General features: G+C 39.3%; 1 protein-coding gene across 2 annotated transcripts; it reads left to right on the top strand.

The window, feature by feature from the left end:
* Nucleotides 1-754: 754 nt before the first annotated feature.
* On the top strand, nt 755-26,727 carry LOC117342017 (putative acyl-CoA synthetase YngI). Of its 2 annotated transcripts, XM_033903960.1 has the most exons (18): nt 759-894; nt 1,709-1,892; nt 3,950-4,084; nt 5,151-5,198; nt 5,643-5,734; nt 8,224-8,271; nt 9,837-9,951; nt 10,855-10,950; nt 11,174-11,343; nt 11,639-11,730; nt 12,553-12,623; nt 13,385-13,489; nt 14,292-14,440; nt 14,980-15,127; nt 22,252-22,304; nt 23,690-23,747; nt 24,012-24,083; nt 24,652-26,727. In XM_033903960.1, exons 1-18 carry the CDS (start codon nt 845-847, stop codon nt 24,700-24,702), a joined length of 1,737 nt encoding a protein of 578 aa, XP_033759851.1. In that variant the 5' UTR covers nt 759-844; the 3' UTR covers nt 24,703-26,727. The 2 variants fall into 2 exon arrangements, 1 of the variants encoding a protein (XP_033759851.1); XR_004535735.1 differs by lacking the exon at nt 22,252-22,304 and having other exon boundaries at nt 755-894.
* Nucleotides 26,728-27,984: the final 1,257 nt, after the last annotated feature.

Raw genomic sequence — 27,984 nt, 5'->3', positions numbered from 1 at the left:
TGGTATGTTAATATAGATAAGGAAGACACTTGAAATGAAATTATTGATAGGAAAGACCGTGATATGTAATTTAAAAAAAAGGATGACACCTGCTATGTAATTACAATTAATTAAGACACGTGATATGAAATTATGGATAAGATAGATACGTGATACAAATGTATGTAATTTTAAATAAGGATGACTGTGATCTGTTATTTGGCTGTTTTATGGTTTTTAAAGGTTTAATCGCACGTCATCCATTGCTTACCAAAATACTAGGACCTTGTTTGAAAGGCATAAGATCTACGATATTTCCTCCAGAAACCATTGCCCGTTTCGATTGAAATAATTATATAATGTGTAATGATCTATAACGCAAGAAATGGGATTTTTGTATCTTGAAAATTGGTAGGTACGATAAAATGAGTTGGTTTAAAACAATCGTCGATATCCCCATAATTACTATTAATGCAGTTACATAAAATAATGTAAGGTTTTTAAAATCATCCTTTGACTTCCAGTGGCTCATGAAAACATATTATAGAAAAGCGAACTTAATTACTCTTTAGTATGTATCTAGTCAAACTTCTTTAGTAGACTGCATTATTAAACGGATGATTTTGTATAAAAAGATAACAAGAAAAAGATATCAAATTTAAACACAAGCCACTTAGCTGTGACCTTGTAGGCCAGGATAATGTCGTGTGTGAAGTAACACTATCAGCCATCGTACATAAACATTTTAACTGGTGTGATGTTGCCTGCACTGGAATGTGACGTACATTGTAATAACAAAGGTCACCTTAAACTACAACACACGATCACGGGACGTTCGGGGATCAGCCGGTATTACTGTTATACAATGGAGGAACCAGACTGCACACAGAAGAAGATATTGAAAGACTACTCAAGGTTTGTGTATACCATATATGGTGGCTGTGCGGTCATTATTCACAGACATGTCCCATGTGTAGAGAACACCTGTATAATGTAGGCAATATGTTTGTCGTTATGTGACAAGTCGTAAACCACTCCCCTTTTATCTAGGCAGCCGGGGTTCGAATACCTGATCGGACATGTAAAGGTATGAAGTCACCTGCCTGACTACTTGACTTTTCTCCAGGTCCCACCAAGGCCCCTCGCACGCTTCCATCTGTGTGAACAAGAGTTCTTTTATAAAATAAATAATATATTTAAGTTTATAGAACTTGTTCCGCATTTGTTTTTAGATAAAGTTTATATTACTGTGCAGTGTAGACAATACTTGCACCTTGTCTTAGTGTGGAGGAAACCAAAGTTTTGGGGGGGAAATATTGTGTGGTCATGTCAGGTAGGTGACCTCAAAAAGCTTTCTATATCAGATCGGGCAATCCAACCCATGTCACCTTGGACCACGACGAGAACGCTACCACTGCAGCATCACATCACCAATATTTGCCTGATTGTGAAATTATGTTCTATAAACCGGAGTGTTCATTTTAAAATTACAACATTATTACGAATTCCTCTTATGAGATCAATAGCTGTTTCAATAAATATTGTGTAGGAAATATAGACATTAGCATAATGAAATGATTTTAACTGAGGAACGACTGAAAACAAAATCGAGTGCTGTAGTATATAAACAATTTATATCATAGTGAATGATTTTGTGTCCACATGCTCACACAAAACAATGCGAACAAAACCTTCATTCTATTTAATATACATGTATTTCATATGGTAGAGAGAGCCGACCCGCTGTACCCCCACTGAAGTACAGCTACTACCATGGGGTGTGTCCTACTCCTCTCAGCGGGAGGACGATAGGACAGGTGTTAGAGAAGGCTGCGGAACAGGGACCCAATCATGTGATATTTAAAGTTCCTGACTACAATCAAGAAATAACGCTCGGTGATCTCCTTGCTAGGGTAAGAATTCTTGTATATCACGGTAACAAAAGGTATAGATTGAAATGATGTTACATTCATTTAATGGAGACTCAACCTCAAGTCACAGTAAAAAAAATGTTGTTTTTCACGTTACAGGTATACCAAGCGGTGATTATGTAAAATTACTTGTAATACTAGTAGTTTTCATAAATCTTAATGTCTTTTAATAAATTGTTTATCAATTCTATATTTCTTGATAAAAACATGCGAACAATTTGCATTAAAATATTCAGATGAATTTTGATAGACACACTTATGTATCAGAAGATGCAAAATCAATAGTTATTATCTAATATTACTCCATTGTCATCTATCCATTCAAGCATATCAGTCCACACCGGTCCCATTGCTGGTAGGGTAAAATCATGGAAGGGGAAGTGTTTGGACATACAGATTTCAACCTTTCAGTGAAATACAATTTAATCATTTTTAAGTCTTGCTCTCGCATAAATTATTTCTACTCATCACCGTCAACGATACGTGAATAGGAAACAAAACAATGACATAAATATGAATTTGAAGGAGTTGTATTGTCACACTCTCAACACACGCTTTGGACTCCATGTTATAAAAGATAAAACAAGAAGGGGAAGAAATATGTCTATATCTCCATTTCTGAAGCACGAAGCCAAAATCTTTCTCAAGTGATGTGTATGATATAATTCACAGCTGTTGTCTTGTTTACGGTCGAAATGCGAATTCCTCATAACTTAAGTGCATGTTATTAAGTAATATTGCTGTTTCGTTATTCCCATAATCAGGTGTTGTAACCTAACCGAGATAGATTGCCCCATATTAAACAAATGATATCCACAGCGTAATACATTATGTACATTTATTACAATATACAATGATAACTATACAAACTATACAATATGATACGCATTCACACGTACACGCGATAATCACAAACGAATCACACCTAAACAGCTGTATACCAAACTAGATTCACAATATACAAAGTTCTAGTAAATATTGGATAATCCCTACAATATTTACTTTATCCTACAACCATCCCTACTATCCTACACAAAGTTCTAACGAGCTCCGCACTGGTGAATGTCACTACCAAGCCAACACATAAATGTCAGTATAATGCTGGATTTTCCGGTGTTCCCGCCGTCGTTCCATACATATATGATGACGAAACCAGTTGTACCTGTCTGTTATTCAGGCTCTTTCAAGTATACTGTCGTGTCAAGGCTTACCAGTGACGGAGTAACTAAGCACTATATAACACCGCACGCACAGCTGGGCCTCCATAGTGTTCACAATGTACATGTATAGTGTACAGTTCTCCTGCATAGTACTACACCGCCAGACATTAATATCAAACAACCATGTGTTCGTAAAGATAAACATCATCTGGATAGGTCTGTTTAGGGCTTCCATAGCTCACCAATAGTTCATAGTTAGTAATATATATATGGATATGGGCGTAGATATGAGCATTGAACTACAATATACAAATAACAAACCTTATATGAGTATTTTCTAAGCATAATAATCGTCGAATGATAGATAGAATTACATTCATTTGATACAAGCATCTAGCATTTAGCACTATTCAGTGAGGTAGCACTATAACGTCTGCATCAGTTCGGCTCTATCACAGAGACAAACACACTGTAGCCTCCTAAACCACACATACACTATTCACATGTTTAACGGGAGGGACCGTCCTTAAATGACAATCAATGTTGATAGCCACACAAGTAATGCGATGGTATATGTTAATGGCATTGAAGATACCCACGGGTTTCATGCTTTAATAGCCAAATTTTACCAAATTGATTACCATGTCTTGTTATATCCACACCCAATTCTACAATTCACATTTGTTTATGACCCCTTTTTATCACCTGACACCTCGTCTGGATTTCCAAATTTTTGTCCCCTAGAATCACTAACGAACCCTAAAAGGACATCTTTATAGGCATTGTTCGACATACAAAATTGTACATCAGCTCTACCTATTACTGATGTTTGTATTTTAGAGTGATATTACCTATTGTGTCTTTCCTAAATTGGTGTAGTCACGTGCTGTAGCGAAAGGCTTCATAGCGATGGGGTTACAGAAGGGCGATGTTGTCATGACGACTGGAATGGCAGACATGGAAAGTGTGGTGTTGTTCTACGCAACTGTGTCCATCGGACTGGTGTTTTATCAGGTAGGAAATTAAGATTAGTTTCCATAAGATTAATTTTTCATCAGGTGAGAAATTCGGGGTTGCGTCCATAGGACTGGTATTTTATCAGGTAAAAATATCAAAGTTTTGTCTATAGGACTGGTGTTTTATCAGGCAGGAAATTTAGATTAGTTTTAATAGGATTAATTTTTCATCAGGTAAGAAATTCAGATTTGTGTCCATAGGACTTGTACATTATCAGGTAAGAAATTCATGGTGTGTTCATAGGACTGGTGTTTTAGCAGTTAAGAAACCCAAAGCTTCGTCAAAAGGGCGAGTGTTTTTCTAGATGAATAACTCGTGCAGCCGGTGCTTTTCTGGCAAACTAGATTTGCATGGACGATTACGTCAGTGTGAAACCGCTGATCAATGTGACAATCAGGGTGAACGAACTGAAAGGTGCAAATATCTGTTAATATTTCTGAAAAAACAACAATTATGGATTGTTAGGGTAGGATTGTCATAAATAGAACATGCATTACGTTATATTCTATGGTATGTGTATTTTGTAAATGGGGTTGGTTTGGAGACTTGTTTTTGGGTCGAAAGCTAATTCATGATCAATTCCATCTCTAGGCCAATACGATTCACCTAACTATGATATCGTTAAAGCAAGAGATCAACCTTTATGTTTCAGTTTCAACACGTTTGTTTGAAGCTGGAATGTGTTTTCACCAGTCTACAAATGATAACTATATGCATGAACTTGTGCAAGTCTATGTGAATCCGTCATTGAATGGTCATTTTCCAGGATAAAAATGAATTAAATTTTTAATGATATGAAAATAATAAGGCCATGGATTTCAAATAAATAGTTAGATGGTATGAAATAAGGCACATATTCCTACGTGCAGGCAAAGGTAATCTTGTCAAGTCTCTCGGCGGATACTGCGTCCAACTTGAGTAGAAAATTTAATGGAAGTACATGTAAATTAATTTAGGAGTTAATGGTATGCTCTCATTCAAGTGATTTCAATAGTGTTGCAGGCTGCCGATGCATGTCGTTCTGTTTGACTGATAATTCAATGACAATTTATATATTAAACAGCCCTGTATGCGGTACCCATTGGATAAGTATCTACCGAAGGCACTGAAGGTGAGATTACACAGGCTCTAATAATACCAAAACTTGCCGTGTATAGTAACTGTTGTACTCACGATACTCAAGGGGTAACGTTCACTTACTGTTTTAGAGAGATCCAGCATTGTTGATGACGACAGCTAACTTTCCATTCTGTATTTACTCAGACTGACCTGACAGTGTTGGTCTCGACTGACGACAGCTTGCTTTCCATTCTATATTTATTCAGACTGACCTGACAGTGTTGGTCTCGACCGAGGATAGCTCACTTTCCATTCTTTATTTATTCAGACTGACCTGACAGTGTTGGTCTCGACTGACGACAGCTTAGTTTTCATTCTTTAAAAAATCAGACTGATCTGTCAGTGTTGGTCTTGACTGACGACACCTCAGTTTTCATTTTATAAAAGTTATTAGAGATAATGATATCTCTATGTATAACATCCTACAATATTTCAGGCCGACCCTTCAGTATTGTTTCTTGGACCGGAAGTGTTGCAAGTAATTAAGGAAGAACTCGAACAGATGTGGAAGTCTTCTGGGACAGGGAGGTAAAATATATACAACAGTTTTCTTCCAGTCTCTTAAAAGCAATTGTAGAGGTGTGAGTGGATTAAAAAGCAGTAATAGAATATTCTGTACTTGATAAAAGAAAACAATATACATCCATAAAGCCTACAAATTACTACCTGCATGTATACATAAGTAAACGGGATCTTCTGTAATACGTGTTAAATTCATATATAGGTAAAAGATGCATAAAAATGTGATATGAATATGTTTATTACAAAATGCGTTTGATTTCCCTTTACTATATGTGTGTTACCTGACTCTCTATGTAAATGTAAATGAAGTATTTTTGACAGTTTTGACCGGTCCGTATTTTGACTGTTAACTGGCGAGGAACAACGGCACGCGCCCAAACACCCAAATGCTCACGATGGCGCGTCTTTCTGCTTTCTGATCATGATTTGTAAACAGCATCTCAGTCACTATCTCTAGCAACGCCTAGATTCGAAGTAAAAAAGGTTCGAAGAAATCTCCAATCAGGGCTTGTTGTGTTTAATTGAAAACAGGGATTTGGCTACCACATAAAATGTCATAAAAGAATCTGTATGAATTCTAACAGCGTACTGCGAGGTCAAAGCAACGTCAATGTTGGAGTTTGAAAATGCACCAAAGCCAGAATAAACAGTTTACTGAAGGCTTTTTACAAGTTCTTTGGTATATAGAATCTATGTGAAATCTTGTGGATTATTCAGGTAACAAAACAATTGTTTCATGCCTTATCAATCAACAGTCAAAACTCAAAACCTCGGTGTTGGGACCCGCCGGATGAACCTTTTCTCTCGGCCTGCGGCCTCGGGAAACAGTTCATCAGTTTGGTCCGAACATCTCAGGGAAGAGTGTGGACTATTGACTGTTAATGCACGAATCAACTGTATACTATTGCACGGCTAAAGTGACTATTGCACGGTCACGTGCGAACTATTGAACACATTATGTTTTAGTGATCACGTAATAAAACATGCATATCATGGGTGTCTGTGCAATAGTCCAGAAGATTTGACCCTTGTTACTGGTAATCGACCGAAGAACTTTCGATCGATTTTAAGTACCTCGTGTCCAATATTCTGGACGGCTAAAGTGACATTGCACGGTCACGTGCGAACTATTGAACACATTATGTTTTAGTGATCACGTAATAAAACGTGCATATCATGGGTGTCTGTGCAACAGTCCAGAAGATTTGACCCTTGTTACTGGTAATCGACCGAAGAACTATCGATCGATTATCAGTACCTCGTGTCCAATATTCTGGACTATTTCACAGACACCAATGATATATTTGCATACAAGGTCATTTGCCATTTGCTGGCAGTTTTTTTTACGCCTTGGTCTGAATCATCCTTGGGTGAGCAGGAACCAATGTTGCAAAAACGGTGGGTATTGTCCCCTAGGGGCCTAAGGGGTGTATCCCACTAGAGAAAATATTGCAAATTCGGATTGAAAGGATTTGGTTCATGTTTGCTCTTAATCATCCCTGGGTGAAGTATAACCAATTTTGTATACAGATTTAGTCTTGCCCCTGGGTCATAAGGGGGCACAAACGGGGAAATGGTACAAATTCTTTTTCTTCCGTATGAATGAAAGGATGGTCCATATTGAGCTGAAGTATCCGTGGGTGAAAATAAGCAAATTTTGTATAAACAGTGGGTCTGGCGCCGATCAAAAACTTCCATCGACACGTTTGACTTTTCTACTCTGAATACTACCATACAAATTATGTTGTATTCCTTGTTGGACATGGACTTGAGATATGCGCCCAAAAGGGAAAAAAATGCAAACTGTTTGATAAATTTCTTCTTCTGTGGGAATGAAAGGTTTAAGTCGTTTTTGGCCTGAGGCATCCTAGGGTGAAAGGCAACCAATTTTACATAAATGATGGATCTGCCCTGCCACGTCTCTGCTCAGGGGCCTAAGGGGCCAGCCTAACAGAGGGAATATAGAAAATGCTTTAAAATCCTTCTTGTGTAGTAGACATTCATTCATTTAGTCCCTACATGATCAGAATCATCCTTGGGTGAGGGGAACCAATTTGGTCTGACATCCCAATTGTCTGTCGGGCAGAGCCATCTAGGAGAAATATAGTAAATTCTTTTAAAATCCTTCATTTTACGTAGAAATGAAAGAATTTGGTTCTTATTTGGTCAGATAGTCATTGAGTGAAGGGAACTTATATGGTATAAATGGTGGGTTAGTCCTTCCCGGGTCAAACAGTCCAAATTTACCGGTATAACTAATTCTTTCAAATCTTTCTTCTTTGTCGGAGCACCAGACCACACAAGGGATAGACATTGTCATTCCCTCGTAAGAAATGGAATAAAATAAAGCATTTCCTTTGAAATCCTTCTTCTTTTCTAGAAATGTAGAGCGTTTTGATATAGTCATTATGATATTTAGGTGAACGATAATGGCACTGTGTTTTTTGAGATTCATATTAAACAATGTTGACTCATGAGGTATACTATCTTTGTAGGTCGGAAACATTAAAGGATATCATCTACACATCTAAACCCCTGGACAGGTGAGTGGTATCCCCATACATATTACTATTTGCCGTAACCTTCCTGTCACTCTTTTCACCTGAATAGAGACGCGGTTCCGAATATACGCATGATAAGTGTCTCTTTCCTCTATCCGTATCAGTTTTTGTTTCTTGGGAAGCTGAGAATCTCGTGGGTCTGTGCTGTCGTGGTTGTGCCCTTTGGCAAGACTATGAGTATAGAAAGTTTAACTGTTCACCAATTGTTAACCCTAGATCCGTTTTCCACTGAAATATTTATCAATTATATTGTTCTCTCTCTTTCTTTTCTGTAGAACCTCGTAAGACGTCGAATTTCTAAATCTGTGTAAGACCTTGAAAGATCGAGGGTCTGTAGTTTTCTGTAAGACTTTGTAAGATCGACGTGTCTGTGATGTTCTGTAAGACACTGTAAGATCGACGTGTCTGTGATGTTCTATAAGACTTTGTAAGATAGACGTGTCTGTGATGTTCTATAAGACTTTGTAAGATCGACGAGTCTGTGATGTTCTATAAGACTTTGTAAGATCGACGTGTCTGTGATGTTCTGTAAGACACTGTAAGATCGACGTGTCTGTGATGTTCTATAAGACTTTGTAAGATAGACGAGTCTGTGATGTTCTATACGACTTTGTAAGATCGACGTGTCTGTGATGTTCTATAAGACTTTGTAAGATCGACGAGTCTGTGATGTTCCGTAAGACTTTGTAAGATAGACGAGTCTGTGATGTTCTATACGACTTTGTAAGATCGACGTGTCTGTGATGTTCTATAAGACTTTGTAAGATCGACGAGTCTGTGATGTTCCGTAAGACACTGTAAGATCGACGAGTCTGTGATGTTCTATAAGACTTTGTAAGATCGACGAGTCTGTGATGTTCTATAAGACTTTGTAAAACCGACGGGTCTGATTTGGGGCCTTTATTAAAATTTCATTTACATTTGCCTCCTTCCAAGATTGAGGTAGTTTTCCCTCCTCAAGAGATTTATTTAATATTATCGATAAGGTTGTACTTATACGTATACAGTTGTACATAGGTCTTTTTAGTAGTTTGGAATAGGATTGATCAGGACCAGGGGACTTATATTCATTTAGATAGAGTAATAAGTATCTACATTGTGTTGAATGACGTTTTAACTGTCACGAGTGACGGGTCCCCTGTTGTTTTGTTCGTAATTTTTGTTTTGACCATCGACCCATCAGTGTAACAGAGCAAAAATTCAATAGAAACACAAAGTAATGTTATGTATAGAGAATGAATCTCGTATAACATATGATATACAATTTCACCAAATTAATACAGATTCGAAAATATATTTTCCTAAAACACAGAGTTCATTAAATAGTTCAAGCGTGCATACCCTGCTAATAAACTTGTCCAGAATGTCTGCTTTATCCACGTAATTAACTGTCATTTGTTCGTTGTCCATATTTAAACCATTTAGTCTGTAATTCCGGTATACCTGATTTCTCTCATATCATACACACGTGTATCCAAATGACTGATTTCTCGCGCATTATATATATTTGCTGGTGCACATTCGTAGTTCTTTGTCACATTCTCCAGTTTCAGTTCATATTCGGAATTTCTGAAGCGAGGGGAAACCGTGTCAGATGAAGCATTAAAAGAAATGTCATCTCGTGTCAGTACTGAGGATACGGCGTTTATACTGACGACGTCTGTGAGTAGTTACTGATAAGTGCAGGACCGCTTTAGCTAGGTGTCTTTAAAGTCACTGTATCCCACGGAATTAATCAAGGATCAACCATCAAAGATTGTTTTATCTCAATATGGACTGCGAAATTGAAAAGAATGCCATGTTACAAAAATCGAATTGGAGTTATCTCCCTTAATCCGCACAAATATACTACAGAATACAAATACCTTGACGCTATGCAAGAGGTCCAATGACCCTGCATCTGATATGTCTGATTTTATTATTTGAACTTAAAATCACATTCTATCATTTGCTTTAAGTCTGTGACACACTGTATACAACAATCGAGTATTTCAGCTGAAATATAATACCACATGCAATCTGATTTACTAAACCGTCAACGACACGCACTCCTCTAAAGTAAAAATCATGTTTATATTTGTATTATACGAAAAAAAAGAAGTACGTGTATCTACAAACCTTTCTGAATGTCATAACTTGATATCAGAATCATTATACCAATGGTCCGCTTAATTAAAGCTGTTTATCGCCTATAACTAAACATTCTTAATATTTAAAGTCTTCACTGAAACTGCACCAGGGACATTTTAGTGATTGGATCAGTCTCCATTGCGATGAGGACAAGGTTTTTGTCCCTAGGCCCGTTACATACCAAATTCATTTAAACCTGTACTTGATGCTCCAAAAAGGAGTGCGGAAGGAAACATGGCTAGCTCATGCTTGAGTCAGTATAATGTTACAGGGAATTGACAGGGTTGAAGTTAAGCCAATGCATGTTGGTATTTCTATCTTAAAAAATAAATAAATAAAACCATCTGATGATGAAGGAAGTACTGACAACGACCCACGACCCTATAGAAACTCATAGCCATGTGCCATGTATTACATCTGTATTTCGTTTTGAAGGGCTCCAGTGGTGAGGCTAAACTTGTTTGTCAGTCTCATTGTTACGCTGTCAACTTATCCAAGTTGACCAACACGCGGCGAAACCCTTATAAAACTGTAAGTTGTTCTTATTTCTCATGATATAAATTTGAAATAATGACCCATATATTGTCCAAAATTATACAGCAGATTTGACACGTAAGCAGATAAAAGGACGGATTAAATTAATAAAGAGATAAATAAATAAATAGAACGCATTTGGATGTCTTTGATTATAATATACTAATTACCGTTTTGACCTTCGTTCCGGTTACATATTTTAATGTGTTTGCTTTATCAGTGTGATGTATTAGGTGTGAGGAACCCGACTACAGACGATGTCCAGTTCTATCTCAGTATCACACAGGCCGTGTACAATTGGGAGGAAAGCGTTTTGATTATCATATCGTCTGAAATAGAATTCTACAAGGACGATACTACATGTCTACTAAAATGTATCCAGGATCATAAGTAAGTAAATCAAGTAATGCTTTATACCATTGCTCTAAGTCTTTAAATCCATTGCTCTAATTAAAGTAACCCCGGAAAAGGTGTGAGGTCATTGCCCGACCACATGGGTTTTCTTGGGGTACTGCGGTTTCCTGCAAAAGTGTAAGACCCCTCGCGTGCTACATCCGGGCAAAAATGAGCGATTGGTATAAGTTAATATAACTGTATAAATAAATTTTACATTTACAAGTATACAAAATGTAAGCTGTAAGCCTGGATTCCAATACACAACTCTAATATTTTGTCTGACCTATAGGATGTCATGGTACAGTGGATACCCATTTGAACTTGTACAGATGTTGAGTTCACCAGATCTACACAAATATGACATTTCGTCACTACGTGGAGGTAGGTGAATATCAAACGTATAGTTTAACCTCTAACACGTGTCGCCAACAAAACAAGTAAATGAGAGAGTACATGTAAACAAAGTCGTATTATTGATAAAACCGATAAGTAAAGAAAGATTATCAAAATTCCATAAAGCACAAGTTGTTGAATACTACCAGGCAATCGGGAAGTGCAAACGTCTTCTTAGGCATTGGCCGTTGTGCAAAACTGATAAGAACAGCGTGGGGCGGTGGAAACTGATAAGAACAGCGTGGGGCGGTGGAAACTGATAAGAACAGCGTGGGGCGGTGGAAAAGCCTTTTATGATATAATTAATTGCATACATATCAATATCAGACGTGATAGAATAAATAGAGACGAGCATTGTTCTTCCTGCTGCAAAAATATACGTACATGTAGTAACAATGAAAATGTCGACAAATACAATATATTTAACATAGATCGCAACTTTGGGATGTCCGCAGTTACTCGATGTGGTTAGTGACTCATGGTCGCTGATTGTAGTTAGTGTTAAGTGACATATTCCAACGTGAAGTGTAATCTACATATACAAGCCACTCACCCTCAAAAAGGAAAAAGAAAATACAACTTAAACTGTATATCTATTTCTTGCCATTTTATATGTATATACTACTTGCTTCTCTCTTTTAATTCGATACTTCCTACACAGCATCTTTGAGTGACCTTAGCTTATCATTGACTGGTCTATTTTTATTTCCGGAAACAAAGGTTCCGTGTCCACTACTAGGGCTGGTATGTTGCTATTTCATTTCGCTGTGAATTCGTGGTACTAAAGTAATGTTATCTTGTCTATTGTAGTGGTGGTCAGCTCCTACATGATATCACCAGAAAACAAAAAGCGACTGCAGCAGACCTTCCCTGATACAAATGTGAGTTTTTAATCTAGTGATGCAATGTATACATACTTCGTTGAAACGACCTTAAGTATGCATTGTGTTGTAACAATGGGAAATTGCTTGAGCGGTACGATCAATTTCGTATGTGATGAATTTGGCTTATTTTTAAGTTGCTGATGTCTTTTCATCCATGTTATTAGCTTTATACTCCTAGCTGTTTCCCGCGAGCTAGACAATGTCACATGAAATTACGATTCTCTCACATTAAACGAAGTTGTAGTATTTAATTTTGGTTCAAGCATGGTACAATGTAGCTTTGTTACAAGGTTCAAACGTCTCTGTTTACCTTCCGTGTGGTAATGGTATCAGGCCCCTACATAGCCTTATCATCCCCTCGCGACACTTTATCAGTGTGTTCGTATTTATGTTACCCTTTTCTCCACGCTCTGGAAACTTCACTTTTAGATGGACTATCAAAACTCTCTGCAAATCTTTTTGACAGTTTGTCACGCGAAGGGATTGATACCGCTTGCGTTGCTTTGTTCAAGAAAGTGTGAGCAAAATATATTTACATTGTTACCCGTCAAGAATAGTTTAGTCACAAATCAGATGTTTCTGAAGGTTGACTGTGTCATAGACGGCTCTAGATATAAATTTCGGTCTATTTAATCAATACCGTGTTCTCAAAATAAGGGTTAAGACTAAGAGATATAAATAACCTACAAAAAATTAAACTTTGTATTCTTTGGTTGAATACTAAAATTAAATACATATTTTTGGATTTCACCATGCAGACTGTATACGGGTCATCTGAAGCTATGGTTTCCATGACGTCAACAGTCCTTTCCTCAGAATCACAGAAGATGGAGAGCGTTGGATATCCGTTTCCGCACACAGAGGTAAGATATTTTGTAATTATGTTAAATCTTAATTATGTAACTTATGTAACTATCATATTTCATGAAATCACTTTATGAGATTTTCAAATATGTTTATTAATTTCACAGTCCTTATTGAATATACATGACATGTATTGACACTTATATGGGAAGTATAATGAGACTGTTTTGTGTTGTATTAACCTAACTCAGATCATTCATTCATAATGCAACCATTTTCGATGCACGCTATATGATGCTACCTTAGTCTGTTTCAAAATAACTTACATTGCATTTTGGAGTGTTGTAGCATACATTGTTAGTATTACGTCATTGGTTATTAATATTTACTACTCTATGACATTGTCACTTTATAACATTTGTGTATTACCATATCTCACAACCAACCAACGCTTAATAACGTGGTGACATTTTCCTTTTGGAAACCTAGACGGACAATTTTTATTTGTATTTTATAATGTTTATATACATTAAACATTTGTATTACGTTGATTAGTCTTGTCTGGTGTCTATTATCTTACGCTCTATTCTTTTACACGGAACACGGTAGAGCTGTTAACAGGCTCACAGCCAAGAACGGCAGAGAAACTTGAATTCCGTTAGCTTTTTTATAATTGCAAGTGGTAAATACAATCATTGAACTGCTTTTAGTTGGAAGTTATGGGCTGATAATGCCAACCTGAATAAGGCAGTTCAGTGCTTAAATATTCACAAGCATTGTGTTATTTGTTAACACGCATACTGCATCTTTTACACAAGATCACAAATCCTCCTTTTATACAATTTAATGTAATATTTGCAGGTGAAGATTGTCGGTGACAACGATGAGGTTTTACCAATAGGTAAAGCAGGGGAGGTGTGCACACGAGGTTGGTTCTGCTTCAGCAAGTATTTCAAGGAGCCCGAAATGACGTTGAAAGTAAAAGGGAATAACGGATGGGTTCATTTAGGGTAAATTCAAGTCCATTTTAATAATCAATTTATTGAAATTTTTCACACTAAGCTTTGTAATTTAAGGACTGTATCTCATTTTGACTGCGTATATGGTAATATGCCCGCAGTTGGCAACGAACATGTTCTTTGGTTAGCGGTCGCTTTAATGAGTATGAAATCTACAGTTATATTCGCTATAATGAGTATGAAATCTACGGTTATAGTCGTTTTATTGAGTAAGAAATCTAGTTATAGTCGCTTTAAACCTAACCCTACCGACAGGTGAGACATTGTAGTATTCGTAATCATTGTCTGTAATACGCGACTGTTCATCTTTACATTCACGACTCGAAAGGAATGTGTGGAATGTCCAACAATATTTTAAAAATGTTATTTCGAATGCAAAATCGACATAATTATGATCATCGGGACAGTCTGCTCAAACTAGCTGGGAGGTTCGAGATGTTTATCTGATAAAGCATATTGAAAACAAAAAGTTAGTTTTTATTGAATCGTATATATATCTGATTTTAACAGTGTTATATGCTTTGTTTCAGTGACCTCGGTATAATGGACGCCACGGGCCATATAAAGCTGCTCGGTAGGAAGGAGGAATGTGTAGTTTTTAAACACATAGGCGACAAAGTGTACCCTTCTCTGATCTTAGATACGGCGAGCAAACACGAAGCTGTTAAAGAGGCAAAGGTAGTATCCTTATATGTGTAACATACAAGTTCATTATGTAAAAGTGGCCGATATCGTAGATCAACAAAACCGATATGGCGAACATGTGTGTGTCATATATTTGTGTCATAGAGAAAAGACACCATTGTATTATTCAAATCATCGGATACCCTCCGCCGATTACACTACACTACACTGATACCCACGGCCGATTACACTACACTACACTGATACCCACGGCCGATTACACTACGCTACACTGATACCCACGGCCGATTACACTACACTACACTAATACCCACGGCCTATAACACTACACTACACTGATACCCACGGCCTATTACACTACACTACACTGATACCCACGGCCGATTACACTACGCTACACTAATACCCACGGCCGATTACACTACACTACACTGATACCCACGGCCGATTACACTACACTACACTGATACCCACGGCCGATTACACTACACTACACTGATACCCATGGTCGATTACACTTCACTACACTGATACCCACGGTCGATTACACTACACTACACTGATACCCACGGCCGATTATACTACACTACACTGATACCCACGGCCGATTACACTACACTACACTGATACCCACGGCCTATTACACTTTACTACACTGATACCCACGACCTATTACATTACACTACACTGATACCCACGGCCTATTACACTACACTACACCGATAGCCACGGCTGATTACACTACGCTACACTGATACCCACGGCTGATTACACTACACTACACTGATACCCACGGCCTATTACACTACACTACACTGATACCCGCGGCCTATTACACTACACTACACCGATAGCCACGGCTGATTACACTACGCTACACTGATATCCACGGCTGATTACACTACACTACACTGATACCCACGGCCTATTACACTACACTACACTGATACCCGCGGCCGATTACACTACACTACACTAATACCCACGGTCGATTACACTACACTACACTGATACCCACGGCCTATTACACTACACTACACTGATACCCACGGCCTATTACACTACACTACATTACACTGATACCTATGGCCGATTACACTACGCTACACCGATACCCACGGTCGATTACACTACACTACACCGATACCCATGGCCGATTACACTACACTACACTACACTGATACCCACGGCCTATTAACTACACTACACCGATACCCACGGCTGATTACACTACGCTACACTGATACCCACGGCTGATTACACTACACTACACTGATACCCACGGCCTATTACACTACACTACACCGATACCCACGGCTGATTACACTACGCTACACTGATACCCACGGCCGATTATACTACACTACACTACACTGATACCCACGGCCTATTACTCTACACTACACCGATACCCACGACTGACTACACTACACTACACCGATACCCACGGCTGATTACACTACACTACACCGATACCCACGGCCGATTTCACTACACTACACCGATACCCACGGCCTACTACACTACACTGATACCCACGGCTGATTACACTACACTACACCGATACCCACGGCCTATTACACTACACTACACTGATACCCACGGCTGATTACACTACACTACACTGATACCCACGGCTGATTACACTACACTACACTGATACCCACGGCTGATTACACTACACTACACTGATACCCACGGCCGATTACACTACACTATATTGATACCCACGGCCTATTACACTACACTGATACCCACGGCCGATTACACTACACTACACTTATACCAACGGCCGATTACACTATGCTACACTGATACCCACGGCCGATTACACTACACTACACTGATACCCACGGCCGATTACACTACACTACACTGATACACACTACACTGATACCCACGGCCGATTACACTACACTACACTGATACCCACGGCTGATTACACTACACTACACTGATACCCACGGCTGATTACACTACACTACACTGATACCCACGGCCGATTACACTACACTACACTAATACCCACGGCCGATTACACTACATTACACCGATACCCACGGCCGATTACATTACACTACACTGATACCCACGGCCGATTACACTACACTACACTACACTACACTGATACCCACGGCCTATTACACTACACTACACTACACTACACTACACTACACTACACTACACTACACTACACTACACTACACTACACTACACTGATACCCTCGGCTGATTACACTACACTACACTGATACCCTCGGCCGATTACACTACACTACACTGATACCAACGGCCTATTACAATACACTACACTGATACCCACGGCCTATTACACTACACTACACTGATACCCAAGGCCTATTACACTACATTACACTGATACCCACGGCCGATTACACTACACTACACTGATACCCACGGCCGATTACACTACACTACACTGATAACCACGGCCGATTACACTACATTACACTGATACCCACGGCCGATTACACTACACTACACTGATACCCACGGCCGATTATACTACACTACACTGATACCCACGGTCGATTACACTACACTACACTGATACCCACGGCCTATTACACTACACTACACTGATACCCACGGCCGATTACACTACGCTACACTGATACCCACGGCCTATTATACTACACTACACTGATACCCACGGCATATTACACTACACTACACCGATACCCACGGCCTATTACACTACACTACACTGATACCAACGGCCTATTACAATACACTACACCGATACCCACGGCCTATTACACTACACTACACTGATACCCAAGGCCTATTACACTACATTACACTGATACCCACGGCCGATTACACTACACTACACTGATACCCACGGCCGATTACACTACACTACACTGATAACCACGGCCGATTACACTACATTACACTGATACCCACGGCCGATTACACTACACTACACTGATACCCACGGCCGATTATACTACACTACACTGATACCCACGGTCGATTACACTACACTACACTGATACCCACGGCCTATTACACTACACTACACTGATACCCACGGCCGATTACACTACGCTACACTGATACCCACGGCCTATTATACTACACTACACTGATACCCACGGCATATTACACTACACTACACCGATACCCACGGCCTATTACACTACACTACACTGATACCCACGGCCGATTACACTACACTACACTGATACCCACGGCCTATTACACTACACTACACTGATACCCACGGTCGATTACTCTACACTACACTGATACCCCCGGCCGATTACACTACACTACACTGATACCCACGGCCGAATACACTACACTACACTGATACCCACGGCCGATTACACTACACTACACTACACTACACTACACTGATACCCACGGCCTATTACACTACACTACACTGATACCTACGGCCTATTACACTACACTACACTAATACGCACGGCCGAATACACTACACTACACTGATACCCACGGCCGATTACACTACACTACACTACACTGATACCCACGGCCGATTACACTACACTACACTGATACCCACGGCCTATTACACTACACTACACTGATACCCACGGCCTATTACACTACACTACACTGATACCAACGGCCGATTACACTACACTACACTGATACCCACGCACGATTACACTACACTACACTGATACCCACGGCCGATTAAACTACGCTACACTGATACCCACGGCCGATTACACTACACTGCACTGATACCCACGGCCGATTACACTATACTACACTGATACCCACGGCCTATTACACTACACTACACTGATATCCACGGCCGATTACATTACACTACACTAATACCCACGGCCGATTACACTACACTACACTGATAACCACGGCCAATTACACTACACTACACTGATACCCACGGCCGATTACACTACACTACACTACACTGATACCCACGGCCTATTACACTACACTACACTGATACCCACGGCCGATTACACTACACTACACTGATACCCACGGCCGATTACACTACACTACACTACACTGATACCAACGGCCTATTACACTACACTACACTGATACCCACGGCCTATTACACTACACTACACTGATACCCACGGCCGATTACACTACACTACACTACACTGATACCCATGGCCGATTACACTACACTACACTGATACCCACGGCCGATTACACTACACTACACTACACTACACTACACTTCACTGATACCCACGGTCGATTACACTACACTACACTGATACCCACGGTCGATTACACTACACTACACTGATACCCTCGGCCTATTACACTACGCTACACTGATACCCACGGCCGATTACACTACACTGCACTGATACCCACGGCCGATTACACTACACTGATACCCACGGCCTATTACACTACACTACACTGATACCCACGGCCTATTACACTACACTACACTGATATCCACGGCCGATTACATTACACTACACTAATACCCACGGCCGATTACACTACACTACACTGATAACCACGGCCAATTACACTACACTACACTGATACCCACGGCCGATTACACTACACTACACTGATACCCACGGCCTATTACACTACACTACACTGATACCCACGGCCGATTACACTACACTACACTGATACCCACGGCCGATTACACTACACTACACTACACTGATACCCACGGCCTATTACACTACACTACACTGATACCCACGGCCTATTACACTACACTACACTGATACCCACGGCCGATTACACTACACTACACTACACTGATACCCATGGCCGATTACACTACACTACACTGATACCCACGGCCGATTACACTACACTACACTACACTACACTAATACCCACGGCCGATTACACTACACTTCACTGATACCCACGGTCGATTACACTACACTACACTGATACCCACGGTCGATTACACTACACTACACTGATACCCTCGGCCTATTACACTACACTACACTGATACCCACGGCCTATCACACTACACTACACTGATACCCACGGCCTATTACACTACACTACACTACACTGATACCCACGGCCTATTACACTACACTACACTACACTGATACCCACGGCCGATTACACTACACTACACTACACTGATACCCATGGCCGATTACACTACACTACACTGATACCCACGGCCGATTACACTACACTACACTTCACTGATACCCACGGTCGATTACACTACACTACACTGATACCCACGGTCGATTACACTACACTACACTGATACCCTCGGCCTATTACACTACGCTACACTGATACCCACGGCCGATTACACTACACTGCACTGATACCCACGGCCGATTACACTACACTACACTGATACCCACGGCCTATTACACTACACTACACTGATACCCACGGCCTATTACACTACACTACACTGATACCCACGGCCTATTACACTACACTACACTGATATCCACGGCCGATTACATTACACTACACTAATACCCACGGCCGATTACACTACACTACACTGATAACCACGGCCAATTACACTACACTACACTGATACCCACGGCCGATTACACTACACTACACTGATACCCACGGCCTATTACACTACACTACACTGATACCCACGGCCGATTACACTACACTACACTGATACCCACGGCCGATTACACTACACTACACTACACTGATACCCACGGCCTATTACACTACACTACACTGATACCCACGGCCTATTACACTACACTACACTGATACCCACGGCCGATTACACTACACTACACTACACTGATACCCATGGCCGATTACACTACACTACACTGATACCCACGGCCGATTACACTACACTACACTACACTACACTAATACCCACGGCCGATTACACTACACTTCACTGATACCCACGGTCGATTACACTACACTACACTGATACCCACGGTCGATTACACTACACTACACTGATACCCTCGGCCTATTACACTACACTACACTGATACCCACGGCCTATTACACTACACTACACTGATACCCACGGCCTATTACACTACACTACACTACACTGATACCCACGGCCTATTACACTACACTGATACCCTCGGCCTATTACACTACACTACACTGATACCCACGGCCTATTACACTACACTACACTGATACCCACGGCCGATTACACTACACTGATACCCACGGCCGATTACACTACACTGATACCTACGGCCGATTACACTTCACTACACTGATACCCACGGCCTATTACACTACACTACACTGATACCCACGGCCGATTACGATACACTACACTGATACCCATGGCCGATTACACTACACTACACTAATACCCACGGCCGATTACACTACACTACACTCATACCCACGGTCAATTACACTACACTACAACGATACCCACGGCCGATTACACTACACTGATACCCACGGTCAATTACACTACACTACAACGATACCCACGGTCAATTACACTACACTACACTACACTACACTACACTGATACCCACGGTCGATTACACTACACTACAATGATACCCACGGCCGATAACACTACACTACACCGATACCCACGGCCGATTACACTACACTACACTACACTGATACCCACGGCCGATTACACTACACTACACTATACTACACTACACTACACTACACTACACTACACTACACTGATACCCACGGCCGATTAAACTACACTACATCGATACCCACGGTCAATTACATTACACTACACTACACTACACTGATACCCACGGCCGATTACACTACACTACACTGATACCCACGGCCGATTACACTACACTACACTATACTACACTACACTACACTACACTACACTACACTACACTACACTACACTACACTACACTGATACCCACGGCCGATTAAACTACACTACATCGATACCCACGGTCAATTACATTACACTACACTGATATCCACGGCCTACTACACTTCATTACGCTACACTTTGTATATGGCTCGGAAAGGAAAAGGCGAAATGGCTCGTCAAAGGCTCGCCATCTCGTCTTTTCTTACCCTCATCGAAGTTTTACCATTTCGTCTTTCACAACACTGACCAAAAGTAAACCTTTTATTGTAAGATACTAACCATGTATTATCTATTTCCATGACGTCATTGTTTTCTTGATGATATCTCTGTTGTAGGTGATTGGGATCCAAGACTCCCTTATCGGCCATGAAATTTGTCTTTTCGTCGAGTAGGTGATTCGGCGGTATTTTTGTTATATTGATGTTAACAAAAGTTATAGCAGTGAGGACAGATGCAAAATATGGGGGGGATTGGGTTCTCAACCTGGGGCGGAGAATTCTTAAATTGATAGCAATCATATGACGTCATGACAAAACATAATGACGTCGCGCCGATAGTTCAGTAACGTCGCGTTAGAATTGCCAAAAATAATGAAACGTCAGTATCACAAATATATATTTACATTTGCTCCGTATTTCCCCATTGACACAATGCTAAGAGGCAGTTGCCACCATACACCTATAACATCCAGTGCCTCAGGCTATAACACCCAGTGGGCTATGTGACATTAAAAATGCGAGATTTTTTTTCGTGTTGGTTTAGCTTTTTTTCAAAGTTGACGAAAATGGTAAGGCAATTTAAATATAAGTATTGAACAGTGGTTTTAATGTTGTTATAGTCGATATGGCAGCAACATGTATGGTGGGAAAATGTAGCATGGAACCCTAACGGGTTCCCATGCCATTTGCCCACCATACATCTTGCTTCCATATCGACTTTAACAACATTAAAACCACTGTTCATTGATTAAATAGAGGCAACAGGGGGAGAGAAAACTATTCAAGCCTTTGGGTTGTGTTCTCCTGTCTTATCGCTACCGATGTAAAGTTTTATATAAGTCTGTCAAAGATTAAAAAAAGGGCGACTATAATGGTATGAGTGAGAACAACCTATTACTACCTACTTCAGAAAAAAGAGTACTGCAATATTGAATAAATTGAGAGAATTAAACAAGCTATGGTAGGCAGTAAACAATAATTAGCACATTCAAGGACGGCATTTCTACTTCAATCTCGATAGGAACTTTATCATCGCCTTATAGAACAGTAATGTATAAATCACTAATGTTTAACAGTGTTATTCGCTACGTAAGTACCGCTATTGTAACCCTTTTATTGCGTCTGATTGAGAGGTGTTTGTTCCCGATTTAAACCCCCTTGTATGCAATGTCATACGATAATACAAGGGACAATATATCAATTTTCAGGCTACCTTCTCACAATGGGTTATCTTATCTCTAAAATCAAAGTCGCCATACCGAACCCAACAGGACTCTACATGGTGTGATCACGTATTCTGATGTGTCTTAATTGCAGTACCTTTTGTATATCCATTACAAAGTCTGGATTACTATAGGTAAAATGGTGAAAATCTGTTAGTGTGAAGGTCTTTTTCATATCACATGACATGTAATGATATGATACATGGTCACCTACACTGCATTTAACTACATTTAATTCCATAGCCATAATTCTATAGATATGGACATAGAGGCATATGTTTTAGCTATCTTATCTGATTTAATATTGCCAAAATCCTATAATTTGTATTTAGGTTGAATCCAAATGCTGAACTCACAGAGAAGCAGCTTGAAGAATACTTCAGCTCACAGGTACGAAAGCAAATAGTACCAGTTGTCTAGATCTGTGGTGTAATCAGGCGTTCCATTGACGGAACGGTTGCTATGTAAAGTGTCTGAACAGTCCCATAAAGTGATCACACACACACTGGAAGTCACTAATCCCTAGATTAAATAAATGCGAGAACTTACCATTTTTAGTTAACCAAACCGACGAAGTTTGCCCTCGCCATAGTGATTTGTATTAGTTATTATCTTTTTTTTTTAAATAATATGTTGTGTTTTTGGTTTTGACAGCTGATGTTCCTAGAGTGTCCCACCAAATACTTCATTCTACATTCTTTGCCTCGGGTTGGATCTAGAGGAAAGGTAAACATTATCTAGCTGACATTTTCTATTCGGATATTAGTTGATTTCTTCAAAATAATAAGATTTCCACTTTGTGTAGATTTGTTGGATTTTTATGAAGCATTAACACGGACATAGATACATTATTTTGATATGTAACTGTTACAGGTTTGAACACTTAGAATGCTCTCGAGCTTAATTCGCTTTAACTTTGAAAAGAAATTGTATGTTCAATGTCTGTTGATTCGTGATATGTTTTAATATATTTTATAAACTATACTCTGCAACGCCGAGACAATTGATTGCGTTCTTCAGGTTGATCTCATTCGCCCTTCTATCTGTTAACATTTCCATTAAATGACTTCTTTTCTGTTTGGTCGGTAAAACCATGTATGCAATCACAACTTCAAATTTGACTTAATCAAAGGTTTTAAACATAATGTGATTTGATATCGTGTGTCTTATGACTAAAACTCTATACACCTGTAATGTAACATGATATTTCACGTGACATGAGCGATTCTGTGAATACAGACAATCACAATTTCATGAATTCCGTCTCGTGACTATATGTTTTTTTCTTATAAAGGTGCACATTCAACGCCTAAAGGAGATAGCCGTGGCCAGATTGGAAGGCTGAAGAAAGGTGTTGTGTCGTTACTGGTCGCTTTATTCACCTGTTATTGAAGAGAATAAGGAACTCGAAACCTGCGTTGTACAGTTGGACAGTCAACACCTACAAAATTGTTATGATGGAAAACAATATCTTAACTCCGTTATATATTATTGTTTAAGAGGTCAAATGGTTAACGCATAGGGCATATGTAGCAGTGATGTTCCTAGCTGCAGGACGACAAGAAGGCCTATTCTTTCAAAATAACAATAAAAATAAAATAAAATGTTGGTACCAACAAAATGAGTCAAGATATTAATATACTTTAATTTACTTGTGATCCAAGTTGTTGGATTGACACGAGTCAAAGTTTCCTTTGTATGAAGCATTCCAGTTATACATAATTTGTGTCTATCTTTGATCAACCAGAAGGGAGACAACTCCGCGAAGAGTATTTGATCAAAGAAGATGTATACAATTAAACGACACGGTGAGATTATATACGAAAGGTACTTGATTCTTACTTGTTTAATATCGACCCTGTACAGTAACTTTGGATATAACGAGCTCACGGAGAACTAGCCCGTGTTTCCTCTGGCCCTGACACCGTATGTAGGGGCCCTAATCCAGACATGGTGTCAGAGCTAGAGGAAAATCGGGCTATAACAGGGATCATGAAAACGTATTTGTTATATGCCCGTTACGCCATGTGTATTAATCAACAAATATTCATTTGTGAAAAAAATAATCTGGTGTGTAAAATTTGTTAATCACCTTATATTATCATACATAGAAGAAAGACAAATTCCATGATTCAACGTTGCCCCCCCCCCCCCCCCACACACACACACGTTTAGAAGTGTATGTGCATTAAATAATTACATAACCGACAGTAGAAAACAGGTTGATAAATCAATTTTGATGTACCATTTTAGGTGATGTTCGTCTAGGAGCAAATATACAAGCTAATGTTTAAGATATGTCTCTACATTCGTGCAAATATTTTATTTTGTTGTATATACATACATCATAAAACGTAACCGATAGAGAAAGAGGATCGTATTTAAATAATAAATACATAGAACATAGGCGTCTTGATATAGTCGGAGCAGTCGCTGATATGTTTTCTATAAAAAAACTAACCCGATACAGACGCCTGTCCATAGAGTCGGTTATTTTGTAGTGGCCTCACTACAATTCTGTTTCAAACATTTTAATGTCACAATAGTTTCATTAGCAGGTATTCATTGTTTTTGTAAAACATTGGTTTCTCCTTTCCGCAGTTTTCCATTTATATTCTAGGCTCTATTGAAACTCCTCCTTCTTCTTCTTCTTCTTCTTCTTCTTCTTCTGCGATATTGTTATATTACCGTCATTACAACATGGTTACGCCGCCGTCATTCTATGTTTGAGACAGTGTTACCCGTATCCGTCCTTCCGTCACGACCTGTCCCGTCCCGTCCCGTCCTGTCGTTTCCTGTCCCCTCCCGTCCGGAATAAATGGCGGATCTTTATAAACCTTCAACTCTTATTCTGGTAGACATTGGTCAAGGTTAAAGGGTCTTTTGAACATGAGGTATTGTTATTGAAGAGGCGCGGAGGTAGTCATGTTTCACAGATATTGATTAATCTTTAGTTACATACAACATACCATTACTCACAGTTCCCGGGGTAGTAGTCCTGATGTTGTCACCATTCCATTTGACAAGCACATTATCTTTACTTTTCGATCCCCGCTATTATAAGTATTTTAAAATACATTTCAATACCTATCATTCATGTTATGTAATGATGTTCTCAGGTCAAGTAAATACAAACAGTGTTTTTGTTAATAATGTGATATTATCTCTGTAAGACTGTCATATATGCAGTCTATTCGCGTCTCTTCCAGGAAACCAGTACAGTAGTGTTTTGTCGAAATGTTTTCGTTAAATTTGATTCATTGAATAACTCACACGGGGGTGTCAAAAAACCTTGACAGACTGGTTGATTAGACGGTAAAATATATATCAGTGTATTATATTCTAACAAGAAATAAATCGATTGTGTCGACTGTTTGTTTGTCCATGCTTCAAAACAATGGCCAGAGATTTGTCTATACGAACTGTTTAATAATGTCCTTATTGACGATCTGTAGTATCTGTATCAGATGATCGACAGTAGACTGTCAAAACATTGTTTGACTAACAACTTTTTTTCACTAAATAAATTAACACCTCATGAAACAGGAAACAGGTAGGGGTGAGACTTAATTGTTGTAAGTTTAGGTTATATATATATAATACAGTCACTCGCAGTGTTTATACTTCATTGTGTCCAGAAAAAAATATTTAAGTTGTAATATTTAAAAACTGTCGTCGCTTTGTTGACAGCTCTTCGTTCTTCATGTTTTAATATGTCTAGGTACAAGAAGTCGTTAGTTATGTACAATGTTTTGACTGTGATCTGTCGGCCATGGAAGTCTGCATCTGATATGCCAACTGATAAACTTGATGATATTTACTTTGTATTGTTCTTACGATGAACTTTTAGTTTCTCGATAGTAAAACCCCAGCTACCCTAAAGTTGATACTCAAGATCAAGATTAGATTTATGATGCCGAGTGGCAAACATGTATCGAGTTCCTTGGGTACTGAGAGGTTTGTGACGATTATGAACATTTAATGGTGGCTCTCACAATCGTATTGGTTTCACTGGAACATATTCTGCTTCCTTTTTGTAGAAGTCTCGGACCGACAAATATACCTGTTTATTTGGCTGATGGTTTATTATCACTACTTCGGTTCAGGTGCCCTGATTAAGCAGAGTATGATCATATGTCAGGAAAACCATACCTAATTCTCCTAATGCTTTGTCAAAGGTCTGCGTATAAATAGATATTTTATTCATACTCAGAAATATAGTGTTACAGTTTTGTGTGATTTTGTTGTTTTATTACAAGCTCTCGACATTTACTAAAACCCTGTCTGTGATATAAATAGAACAAAAATATAACAATAACGGATTTTAAAATTTTTACGTGAAATTTAATCAAGGGAAGAAATAGTATGTTTTTATCTTTGCTTTAAATGCCTACTTCATTGCATTTCAATGGCATTGTTGCTCCCATTAGGGCGATCGCTAAAGGAATTTGGCTACGTATTTCAAACTTCTAAGTACAATAGTTTAGCTACATTCGAGCTTGAATGGTAAAGCATTTGAGACAACAAGTTTGGACGCGGCAGGCTCAACAGCCACACTAACGTATGTGGGATTTTTAGCAGTACTGCAACATACAATAAACATGTCGTTTGAAGAGCTAACCCTATC

This window comes from Pecten maximus, chromosome 14 (assembly GCF_902652985.1).
Source record: "Pecten maximus chromosome 14, xPecMax1.1, whole genome shotgun sequence".
In the NCBI taxonomy this organism is placed as follows: Eukaryota; Metazoa; Mollusca; class Bivalvia; order Pectinida; family Pectinidae; genus Pecten; species Pecten maximus.
This window is presented reverse-complemented; position numbering and strand designations above follow the sequence as displayed.